This window comes from Dysidea avara, chromosome 13, assembly GCF_963678975.1.
Source record: "Dysidea avara chromosome 13, odDysAvar1.4, whole genome shotgun sequence".
Taxonomy (NCBI): Eukaryota; Metazoa; Porifera; class Demospongiae; order Dictyoceratida; family Dysideidae; genus Dysidea; species Dysidea avara.
Window position 1 is genome coordinate 17,008,388 of NC_089284.1, and position 12,579 is coordinate 17,020,966.

Sequence of the window (12,579 nt, forward strand, 5' to 3'; positions counted from 1 at the left end):
CGGTTTCCGTTTGTCCCGCTGTCTCGATCATCTCCTCAAGCACTACCTAATGAGACATGCCTGTAAAGTTGGAGGTGTGTAATAACCACAATAGCTCTACTTCATCATCACAATCATATCACTACAGGATTACTCTATCAGTCACCAGAACACATGATATTGTCCACCGTCTACCAGTCCAAATGTTGGGAGGTGTACAAAATAATTGGAAAGAAAAGACCAGTTTCAATGAGAGACTTTCTACTGATGATGAATGTATTATGTTATTATTGTCACTATCAAAATTATTGCTCCAATAGGATTGTGGGCTGATAGGGGAATACCTTACATCATCTGATGTCATAGATTATATCACTGCTGATAACAGTAGAGCATCAACTGATCCACCACACTGCTATAATCTGGAGATTCTGGTAAGTGAATTAGGGGTACTATGTATGTTGTGCCTCCTATGTACACAATACAGTAGGACCTCAATTATCCAAACAGTGTAAGTGACTGTTCTATTAGAGTGTTTTGTGAACAGATAGTGAGTTATTGTGGCATCTGAAATTTAAAGTGAATTAAATTTAGGTCATCACTAAAAATTAAGACACGCATATAAATGCGATGTGGCAAAAATTGCACATGCATCTCACTGTGCATACAACCATTGCTAGACTCTTGCTGGCAAGCCTGCAGGCTAAATTGTATTTTTTGGTTTGAGCATAGATTGCTAGTTTGAATCGCATGCACCTTTTCTTATTTGCACCTTTTGGTTTAATTTAAAACCCACTATACAGAGTAAGAATAGGTGTATGTTCTATTAGAGTAGTTGCTCTGTGTATAGATAAACGGGCTGACTTATCTGAATATGTTTGTGAATGAGCCGGCACTCAAGTGTTCAGAAAATGGAGGTCCTATTGTATAGTTAAGAATTGTTGAAGTTATAATACTAGCAGAATGTTCCCTTGGACATGGCACATAGCATATTCCACAGAGATAAAATTTGAGAATGAAACATTTTGGCCAGCCAAATCATGAGTAAATTTAGTTAGTACTAGCATTCAAATGACCAGTGGTCAGATCATAAATAAATTATGCTCATATTGTGCAAGGAGTATAAAGAACTGTGATGAAAATTCTTCCTTTTTTCTTGTCTAGCAATGCAGTACTAATCCTTTTATTATGTACAATTTTTGAGAGTCACAAGTATTTCTAATTTATCTCTGTAACTATATTAGCAGTACAGGTGGATGCAAAGTAAATTTTGTTGGTTTGCTTCATAGATAACATTTTTGGAATTTTGTGAGGTAATAATCAGTTGTGCCCTGTGTTGGCACTCACGTCATCTTCAACATCCAACGAGAGTTAGTCCAGTAGTGCCCACAGTGAAGGTGGAGTCTAGTCATAGTCACAGTACTGGAGGGAGTGATCCTTTATTAATTAACAAGAGTAGCCATAACCTTACTGGAAATAAGGTTGTGTGTGTGTATGTATGTTTGTGTGTGTGCGTGTGTGTGTGTGTGTGTGTGTGTGTGTGTGTGTGTGTGTGTGTGTGTGTGTGTACGTGTGTGTGTATTTGTAGTGTAACATCTGCTAACATGTAAGTGCAAGTAGTACAGTCCAAGCCTTTCTTCCCTACTTACAGCACCTAGCACAATCATTGCCGGCCTACCCAGCCCATAGTGGTGCGAGCATTGAGAGTGCTTCATCACAGTCAGGCAAACGAGCCAATGCTAACCACCCCCCTGCAGTAGCAGTCACCACAGCTGCAGGTGGGACTACTGGTGCCAGTGCTGCTGGTGGAGGTGGCAGTGCCAGCGAAGAGTCAAGACTGGGGCTCACATCACCTCTTAAAGTACCCAGCAAGCCAAGTGTAAGTGAAAAGTATAATTGTGTTATACTAATTCCTTGAATGCATAGAGTGTATTGTAGTAAAACCAAAACTCCACTTGCAATGGGTTGTTCTTATGCAGGAAACAAAGCCTTATTATTTCATGCACTACACTAATAATACTTTTGATATATATGAAACAATGAAAAGCAGGCATCTTTTCCGACAGCATTTTTGATGATACAGGCATCCATTATGTAATCTGTGGATTCAATAGCACATGAGTATTCTAATGGCGCTTAGTGTAGCACCAACTACTTTTTAAATGGTATGATAAAAGGCATCTTTGTCAAGTGTGCCAATGCTTGGTAAAATTTATCAGGAAATTCATGGCAGGTGATATGTTGGTAGTGAAATTTTCCTAACATAATTATTATCAGCTTGTGGGAGTTTAAATAAAAGTATGCTTGAATGCCAATATAATGGCTTTTGGTGGCCAAAGGGATACTCTAGTACTAGTGACACAGGTGTAAACAATGCAGGATGCAGTGTAGAGGGAAACCTTATTAATAGGGCTACTTGTTAGGAAGTAGGCTCAGTAATGAGGCAGCCACATTAATGAGGTCATCTCACCTCTTTGACTCAACACATTGCCTCTATAATGAGGTGATCTTGGTTGAAGAGTTAGCCACTAAGTAATGCCGTATTGCACTTGTGATTGACTGTTCTATTAGAGTATTTAACTTTTCAGGTGGGTGTACCATTGTCTCCAATTGAAGAGACAAAATCCCATACATCTGTAGAGAGCTCACCCACACATGGTAAGCACTTACTGCTAGTTCTGATTGGTCATTTTTATTGTTGATATAGAGGAAACTGGTGATAACAGATCACATGATCATGTCAATACTCCAGATGAGCAAGGTTGGTTGCCATGGTAACAGATACTTAACATCAATTACACCTCTCATAACAGATGAGATGGTAATTTGTCAGGAATCATTAAAAGAAATGTTGGAAGAGTATATCTTTCCACACTACGGAGTGAACAATGTACAATGAACCATGTACATCTAATCATCTACATATTGCAGTCATCAAATTTATCCAGTTCATATGCTGAAATTATTACGGATATGGGTTTGGTGGATTTAGTGAGTGGTCCTACTATATTTCATTAAAATCAAGTGGACTTCCTAACTTTATGCTTCCTGGTATACAGTGACCTATGTTTTATTGTGTCTAGATCTACTAGTGTGCATGTGGCTTTTCAAAATTGAATCACTCCCAAACATTGGTTGGCTGCATGTGGACCAAGAGGAATGCACTTGGGCCAACTTGACCACTATCTGCATGGTAAAAAAACTAAAGGTAGTGAGTGACATTCACTATAGGTCAGTTTTATTGTATTGCAATGTAGCTATCAGGTAGTAGTAGACAGTTTAATTCTTCATAACTCTGATGTGCTAGGAGCACAACAATCTCTTCAAAGCTGCATGCTTACTTTGATTTTGACTATATACCTCTGCTGAGTTAATGCCACTTGACAATTTCCCAGGATATGAGCAGTGGTTGGCTGGGTTGAATCACAAAAAAAGTGCATTGCAGTGGGCAATGTACTGTGTCTGACGAAGTCCTCAACAAAAAAGAAAACTGCCCAGCCGGGGTGAAACCCTACCAATAATTTGTTCCAAGTTCCACAAGAAGTCTCCAGTCTGGCTGAATCCAAAAATTTATTTTGAACAGTGAGGTGCAAGGGTGGATTTAGGGGGGGGGGGGGGGGGGTGCTTGGGGTGCTGAAGCACCCCCTTCCAAAATTTTACCATGTGCAAGCTAGGAAGCTTCTAGAAGTTGCAGTATAGATACAATTGCATCTTATACGTATGAAAAGATGGAAAGAGAAGGGAGAATGGCTAATCTTTACTTAGAATTACTATAAGAGGGGTTCAAATTATACTTTTGGTGTGAGACTTAACCTAAAAGCTGCTAAAAATCGAAATACTCTAATAGAACAGTCAACTACTCTAATAGAACATCCATCATAATGTTTTTTTTTTCAAAAAGTTCTCAGTGTATTTTCTTGACTTGTGCACTGCTATCTTACCATTGCTCCAAACATCCTGCCATATACTAATCACTTTCTGAGAACAACTGTCAAATAGTTTAATGGGTTGTTGCTACATTGATGCTTGGGTTAACATGTTTAAGCAAAACAGTTAATTTCTTAGCATGTAAAAAGGCTGTAGCATCTGAGAACTGTTTGTTTTTGCTTTATCAGTACCAAAGTTCCATGCTGCATTTATCTGAATCTAGCATCAATTGAAGCTAATAAAATTGGATTTGCACTCCCAAACCCCTTAAATTGAAACCCAACTTTATAAAGCTCAAATGATACCACAGCATTTACGCTGTCACATTATAAGAGATTAATTGTGGCCAAAAACTAATTGTATATGTAAGTGACTTTCGACTCTGGTTGTAAAAAATTAATATTGTGATGGGGCCATGTAGTTGAAAAGTCAGATCGAAATAGTACCAGAACAGTCTGTGGCTATATATACTACAAAGTTGAAGTTATTTTTGTGTGTATTTTAAATCTCTACAGTAACCTTAAGATCCAATCCTGTGTATGTCTTTGGCAATCCACTATTATGCATTGTCTTATAATCCAATAGCATTTAAAAGTGTAGTTCTGTTTTTCTAAAATTGCTTACAACTGAACTCATCCATCTGGCACCCCAGCAACCTTTCAGTACAAGAGAGTATGTGGTTAAAAATAGCTTCAAGATTCAATCTTGTGATAGCTATATTCCAAAAATTTCCAGAGGAAGCATCAACCCTAGCTGGAAAATTCTACATATACGTACTCTACACACTACATGGTGAGTGTATACTTGCTCCTCAAGCTCTCTCTTCATATTGTTACTGTTTGGATGTTATAGCTTGAGCCATGAGACTGTAAAGCACACTAGCTATACCTTAAGCCAAGTAATAGACTAAATTTAGCGATCTTGTATATCAATGAATTTACCATATAAATTTTAGTAATTTGTGAATTGATGTAATTTATTAGCAAAAAACCAAACTCTAAAATTGCTGGCTAAATTGAGGTATTTCAAACACAAAATTAATGGCAAGTATTATTATTATTATTAATTGTATGGATATACACACAGTACAAACAATTATGTAGAGTTAGGCTGTAAGCCTTTGTTCATATCCATATCCTGAACTAGACCAATAGTCGTCTAACTCCGACTTGAAGGAGGCGATAGTATGAGCTGAGACTACTTCCTGAGGTAAACTATTCCAGCTGTTAATGATACGTTGGGTAAAAAAGTTAGATCGAGCATTCAGTCTGGTGTGAGATTTAAAAAGCTTCATGTGATGACCTCTAGTGTTGCTGACATCAGTTAAAGTAAAGAACTTTGTAGGGTCTATCTCATAATACCCATTCAGTATCTTAAAGACCTCAATGAGGTCACCACACTGGCGTCGACGAAATAAAGTATAAAAGTCTAAAGACTTTAACCTCTGTTCATATGGCAAGTGTCCTTATACGACAGCTAATATTGATCATGTATAGTTGTATCCTTCTCCTTCCTGTTCTTTATGTAAAGAATATTTTTAGTTACTGGTTGTGCCCTTATACTACAGCTAATATTACAATTGTTCTGGAATAATGGTGTCATTTCATCATTATTACACTTAGGTGACTCACACTATTTTATAAGCATTGTAAAAGCATTGTGAATCAAGTGGCATATATCATTTTTCAGTCAAAAATATTGCCAAATCTTAATAGTACTGAATAGGCTAAATTTGCAAAAATTTTCTGTGGGGGCATGCCCCCAGACCCCCCTAGATAGAGCATGCTCTGCATGCTGAGTGTCTAGTCCTATTAATCAGTTGTTGCTTTTCTTATTATATTAGCACCCCTCTTCTGAAATCCTAGATCCGCCCCTGAGGTGATAGAGATGAGTCTCACAATCCAAGACAACAGGTTTTGATAACTGTTCTTTGGCCCTCATTTACAAGAACTATACTAATGGTATAACAGAGATAAGGAGTTTGGCATGTTTGGTGAGAACAAATCTATGCAGAGCCATGCATGGTCAGTTCATGAGTAAAATACATGTCATGCATCATATCATCTGCATCATGCTGAACGAAGACCAAAAAGCTTAAACACTTCCATGCATACATCTTATAATTTATATGCATATATGGCTATGAAAATTTAACTCATATTATTTTAACTCCATTATAGCCTGTTCTTTTTAACAATAGCCATTAATGGGCCAACTATACATGTATAACAACACTATATGTTATACTACATGTCTAGCTATAGATATATACATTTGTATGGGCCAAACCTTAAATAGGGAGATGACTTTTTTATACAAGTGGATTATTGTTCTTCGCTTGCATGCATGCATGCATATAGGGATTTCTAATTAAAGAGCTACATAGGTGGCAGCTGACCACTCTACGTATATACTATAGGTCTCAATGTATAGGGGGGACCTGCAAGGAGGCTACAGAAAACCTGTGAAACATGCAGGAAGTCAGTTGCTTGTACTTCACCATACATGCATCCACACAGCAAAACTAATATTGCAGAATCATCTGTACATTTAACTTCTCTATAAAGGACAGTTTCTGTTATCCCTACTATAGATCTCTAATACAATTTTGCCTCTGAAAAGGGCTAGCTAACAGTAAAATTTCAACAAAACCAATGGCAAGTCCCAAAGTGTCAGAAATTCCACTGATTAAGCCGGATTTTTTTAATTTCAGAGTCATGGCTAATACAAACGATCATAACCTCGGAATGAAATTACCATTGACTTCAAATAAAACATTGAGTTGTTTCTTTCAACAATACCTTTTTTTAAAAGTAGCGTTGAAACAAATACTGCAAATATTCAAGTACTTGTTAAGGATTTTGGCACTCAAGTAGTAGTTAAGATCACATGACCCAGCTCACATGATGGTGTATTTGTCATCATGAAATGACACCATGAAGGCTTTAGAATTTTATTGGTGTAATTTAAAAGCACATTGCTTGTCAGGAATACTAACATCATTACTTAATGTGCATGTGTGTATCATTGCTGTTACTTAAAAAAATGTGAACTGCTTAAGGCTGGTCCAGCACTGCATTAAACATGTCACATGGGTATGATTACAAGTAGCTACGTATTATTCATTGTTAATGCTACTCGAATACTAAAATCCATAATCATTTTAGTCCTATAGCCATTTGACATATTTTAATTGTGTAAAATAATGCCTCAGGGAGATTAAGAATAGGATGAATTATCATGAATGTCAAATACAGTCTAAACGACTACTATAAGAGCTTTTATATGAGTTACATATTTGCATGGCTTTGCATGAGTACATGAAGTGTACAAATGTTTATTCATAAAGGTCACCAAAGGTCAAAATATGCAATGGCACTATATCAGTCCAAAAATAAAATATCATTGGTAAAACACAGTCTATGTGCCAATTCTCACAAAGTTCACAAAATCATCATATTGCTGTTCTACTCCACAAGAGGGATTCTCTGATTCAGTTTGGCAATCAGACTAGCTACAACACTAGGACTACACCATATTTTTCCAACCAGGTCAGAAAGTTTTAGTTTCACTCAAGGATTTTTCAGTACAAACTTGAAAGCCACTCATTTTTGAAATTCCTTGCCAACTGACATTAAACAACTTCACTCTTATATAGACTTTTGAGTCTAAACAAAAATGTCATCTATGTAATTCAGTGTGGTGTAATGTTTGTTTTTGTCTTGCTTTGTGTTTATATTATGCATGTATGTTGTTGTTTTTGTATCACTCCAACAAGGAGGAATGTCATTGTGCCGACTGTTGTGAGTATAAAATAATAAATCAATCAACCACATCAAATCAATCAATCAGCCATGAGTATAATTATATGCATCTGTAAAACCCTCCTGCAATCATGGCCATATATACATGTCCAGTATATTGAATTTATGCCATCATGCATTGTCTAAACGGAGTATATCACTGTACTGAAGCTGAGTATATATCAAGCCTGTTTCTGTAAATTGTTTATAGTGCCAGGTATAGGCTATGATGTATATTATGAAACCTGTTATAGCTGCAAGAAGATCCTTCTTAGAAATATATGCAGTGCAGAATCGATGTATGCATGCTTAAAGCTGCAGCTATGACATGATATAATGTAGATACTAGCAATGGTTGCCTGGTGTCATTTTACTCTAGCACATCATCTGTGCTTCAATGCAAATGGAATTCATTAGAAAACAGAATTTAGTCCAGACTGATTTATCATACTAGAAGTTAATCACCTTATTTGGAGCACAAACTCAAGGTCATTAGCTATAAAGTTTGAAACAAGTGACTCCTTTCAACCTGCTATCAGTATAATCCAACTTTTCCACATGGTGAAACACATATTTAACTGAATGATTTATATGTGATAATGTATAACATATAATTAAGTATATTATAGATTCTTATTTTGATTCATACACTACAAATACAACACACATGTGTATTTATTTAAACAGATTAAAGATGATGCAAAGAAATGCTGTTCTTCTCCAATGCCATGTTCAACTGTAGTATTATCCCATTCACATACTGTTTCATAGCTGGACTGTATGGGTCAAATTGTTTGGTGTGGTTTCTACGGAAGGAATCACTTGAAGATGGCTTGGTTGCACATAGTATGTCATCATCAGTGTATGGGTACCCTATGAAGTCTAACATCCTCTTCAATTCCCCATATGTGTTCATTTTCAAATCATCATACTCTACCACAAGTGTGGGTATGCCCCTTGTTGTCAACCATGTCTTCACATGCTGCAGCCATTTCTTAGCTAATTTCTTGACTGTAGCATCCCACTCATCATTATCTGCAAAACATATTGCAATTTATGGCGCAAACATTGAAAACACTGATGACTTGTGTAGTGTGTGTGTGTGTGTGTGTGTGTGTGCATGTGTACAGTAGACGTAGATACAGACAACAAAAATGAGGAAATGTTGTCGGAATGCCTACATTAACAATACAACAGTGAGACAACTCTCAGTCTGTCACCTCTAAGATCCCATCAATATAACAATTAATCCTAGTTTTGGGCACTTCCATCATTCTTAGCCAGGGAAGGATGCCATCTACAGGTCTATTGTACTATGGACATGCAAGATCAAGTCACGGATCTGTCTAAAATTTCATAGCAAGTAGCAGCGTCTTTGTTTCTGTGCGCATCACCCTGACTTGTGCTGGCCTGGGCATGAAATAGGGTGTAAATTTTAATACCTCTAGTCCTACTTGCTACCAAAAATAATATATGTAATTTGGTAGTTAGTACTATTCATACATGCTTACATTGGGTGTTGGTAAAATTCTTTGAAAGATACTATTTTAAGGTTCTCGAGTTCTGTGTACCATATTTACGCCATACCTTCAATAGTAGCCACACTTAAGTGGTACAATGATCAATTTTGAAAATAAGGGTTTCAACATCTTTTTTGAGCATCAAGTGCATGGTGGTCAAATTCAAATAGATTTTAGAACTAAGATAATAAACACCGCGGCAGTAAATATGGTACATGCATTGCTAACACGGATACGTGTAGAATCTTTGTACATTAAAATTGGGCCTTTGGCATCCACAAAAAATGTTTTCAGGGTTGATACATCATGGGAGAAATCAACGAGAAGACAGCGTATAAGTGGGATCCAGGTGTCAAGCAGCTAGTAGAGCAAACTTGCCACATAAAGATTGCTCATAGTACAGCTCCTTACACTATAATCAACCATCCCATGACACAAGAATAGTATACACCCATCAAACATTGTGGAAATACACAAGTATGATCAAATCCACAGGTTGAGAATACACTCTAATAGAACAGTCAGTTAATGCTACCAAATTATAAGGCTGGCACATAACAATACAACACCTAGTTTCTAGTAGTTAAAAATCATTCAGTGCACAAAGTATAGTTTTTTTTTTCACTAATTAACCCAAAATTCCATGCCATTACTAAAGAGCTGCAAGGCTATGAATCCTATAATTATCATATACCTTTCGTATTCTCATATATCACTGTATATACTTGTACGGCTACCATTAAAGGTGCAGTATTTAACCAAATAAATACGGTGTATATATAAAAATTTACCATATGTCTCTTTAGTTGCTTCTGCTATGTGCTTGTTGAGTTTTGATTTTCCCTTGTGATTCCTAGCCCATTCTGCAGCAATACATTCAAAAGGATTCCTAATTATGTATATTGCTTTGTCTGCTTTAGTCAATGGTAAAACTGATGGAGGTTGTCTATGAGTCTTAACGGCTATTACGTTTCCTGTCTGAATACCTTCACCAATCATTCCTGCTCTAACATAAGAATGATCACAGTATATGGCCCCAGTGTAGATGCCTGTGGCTGCTTCAAGTAGCTGTCTGACCCATGAGTTACCTGACCCAGGATAGCTACCTAGAGCAACAATTGGACCATCATGCTGAAATGACATCTTCTTGCATGGCTGATGTGTTAAAGGAAACTGGATAGCATTACTCTTGTTGACGAAATCATTATGTGACACACTTGCTCCAGCACACTGCAAAAACTGATGCTGAGAAGCTTGCATTAAGTTCTCCAATCCAACATGAGTCACAATGATACTTTCAGTTACTTTTGACTGTGTAAGCTGAGTTAATCGTCTGCTTCCATCTCGAGGTTGATCTTCAGGATTGGGGTCGCTATTGGGGGCAGGGAAAGAGGAAATCCCTCGTGCATAAATAGCCACAGCGCGTAAACCTCTCGATTTCTCAGTGCGGATATCAGCTTCATAAACAACTAGAGTAATAAGCAAGGAGAACAGTGTTCCAAGGGTGACATATCTCACAAGTATCGCCATGACAACTGTTCGTCACCTTCCACCGCCTACATGTTTTGTCCTTACATAATGACTGCCCCTTGGGTTCATTTCGTGAGTTTTACCATCTGGCAATCGAAAATCGTACGCGCTGGCGGGTGACATCTCTTGGACGCTGCAAGATCATTTGCGCATGCGTACTAATCTAGTTGAACACTGCAGTGCAACTACCATAGATCGGTTTTAAAATGTATGTGCTAGAGCTGTCAAGCCGGTGTAGAATTCATAAAGGCTAAGAGATCACTGTGGAGACACCTCACCGAGGTGTAGCGCACTAGCTATGGGGATTCCCCATAACTTTCACCCAAAGTCGGTATTTTATCTGAAGTACTAAATGTACATCTCTTTCCGTTGAGCTTGTGACTGTTGAAGTTGGCATTTTATGGCAGCAACAGTAGCAAAATTGTCAGAAGTGTTCCATCAATCAAAACCAAAATCAAAACGTTCTATTCGTGGCATCCTTCAGCAGGCAGCAAAAGTTGCTATTTGTTTATTTATTAATACTGTACAGATCAATAACTTAAAAGCATAACTATTAAATTACAGACCTGAAGGTCTACCAGTGTCTTGCACTGATAGCTATAATTAATTACAATATACAAATAATAATTACAAGGGGTAGCTACAAAGAGTACAAGTTAGCTATAGAGTAAAATAGTTTGTAGGAGCTTGAGTGCTAATATCTTGTTCGCATAGGATCTTCACTGCCAGATCCTCAACATCATGGGACACGTTACTGATCTGTTGGACTAATTATTGTGCTGTACTGTGTCTTGGTGTTGTTGTAATGTGTGTGTGTGTGATTTACGCCTTGCCAGGACCCTTGTTATTTCAACTTGGTACCCCTGAGTCTGGGCCCCCATTCAGTATCTCTTGTACATGTATCATACTTTTCATGACGTTACCATCATTCCTGGACAGTATAAAATAATATCCAGTGGTAGTATTAATATAGATAATATCATAGCTATATAATCTATGGTTATTAAACTCATTCCCATACCGCCAATAACAACCCCTGAATAACCGTATTGACCTTGATCCATTTTCTTACAAAGGGCGTTGCTAAACTATTGTAGCTATTTGTATTTTAAGGATAAAGGCTTATGCCTGTATACATCCATAAACAAAATTAATTATGTACTTAGCTATTCTAATTACTATACAAAATCAAATAAACAATTACTGTAGTGTCTGTCCAGCAGTGTTTTAAAATCATTGACAGAGGGAGAATCAACAATAGATTGGGGTAATGAATTCCAGTCATTGATTACTCTGTTACTATAAAAATTAGATCTTGTATACGAATTAGTGTGATGTTTGAATAATTTCCTTGTGTGACCTCTTGTTACAGCCGGTAGAAGTGGATGGGGTAAATAAATGATTTTCTATATCATAACCGGCTGCCTTTGAGAATTTGGTACAAATAGATCAAATTACCCCTTCGTCTATGGTGTTGAAAAGACGGTATGTTTAGATGTCTTAATCTGTCGTAGTATGATAAATGGTTGATAGATGGAATCATTCTGGTTGCTTTACGCTGTATTCTTTCAAGTTTTTGATTGTCAAGTGTCAGTGTAAGAAGGTCCCCATATGACATTGTTATATTCAACAATTGGGCGAACAAGTGTTTTATATAGTTTTACCATGACATCAGAGTCTTTACACTCAAATGATTTACAGATGAGACCTAGAATCCGGTAGGCCTTGACTACCATATCTGTGTGAATGTGAAATTTTGAGTCAATTTGTATGCCAAGATCTCGAATGTTATCCAATAGCTCCAGCTGGATTCCTGCTAT

The 12,579-nt window shown here is 37.1% G+C and overlaps 2 protein-coding genes across 2 annotated transcripts in view; one reads left to right on the forward strand and one right to left on the reverse strand.

The window, feature by feature from the left end:
- Window positions 1–2,931, forward strand: part of LOC136243054 (radial spoke head 10 homolog B-like) — a 13,213-nt gene extending 10,282 nt beyond the window's left edge. Inside the window, exons 15-22 of the mRNA XM_066034571.1 lie at window positions 1–74; window positions 128–255; window positions 300–413; window positions 1,269–1,460; window positions 1,631–1,858; window positions 2,568–2,637; window positions 2,687–2,740; window positions 2,793–2,931. Coding sequence (XP_065890643.1) covers window positions 1–74; window positions 128–255; window positions 300–413; window positions 1,269–1,460; window positions 1,631–1,858; window positions 2,568–2,637; window positions 2,687–2,740; window positions 2,793–2,878 — 946 coding nt within the window. The 3' untranslated portion in view covers window positions 2,879–2,931. The remainder of the gene's footprint in view (window positions 75–127; window positions 256–299; window positions 414–1,268; window positions 1,461–1,630; window positions 1,859–2,567; window positions 2,638–2,686; window positions 2,741–2,792) is intronic.
- Window positions 2,932–8,244: 5,313 nt separating this feature from the next.
- LOC136243309 (WSCD family member AAEL009094-like) lies at window positions 8,245–10,785 on the reverse strand. Its single transcript, XM_066034833.1, has 2 exons — window positions 10,021–10,785; window positions 8,245–8,744 (listed from the first exon to the last, which is right to left on the reverse strand). Exons 1-2 carry the CDS (start codon window positions 10,757–10,759, stop codon window positions 8,398–8,400), a joined length of 1,086 nt encoding a protein of 361 aa, XP_065890905.1. The 5' UTR covers window positions 10,760–10,785; the 3' UTR covers window positions 8,245–8,397.
- Between the last annotated feature and the right edge of the window lie 1,794 nt (window positions 10,786–12,579).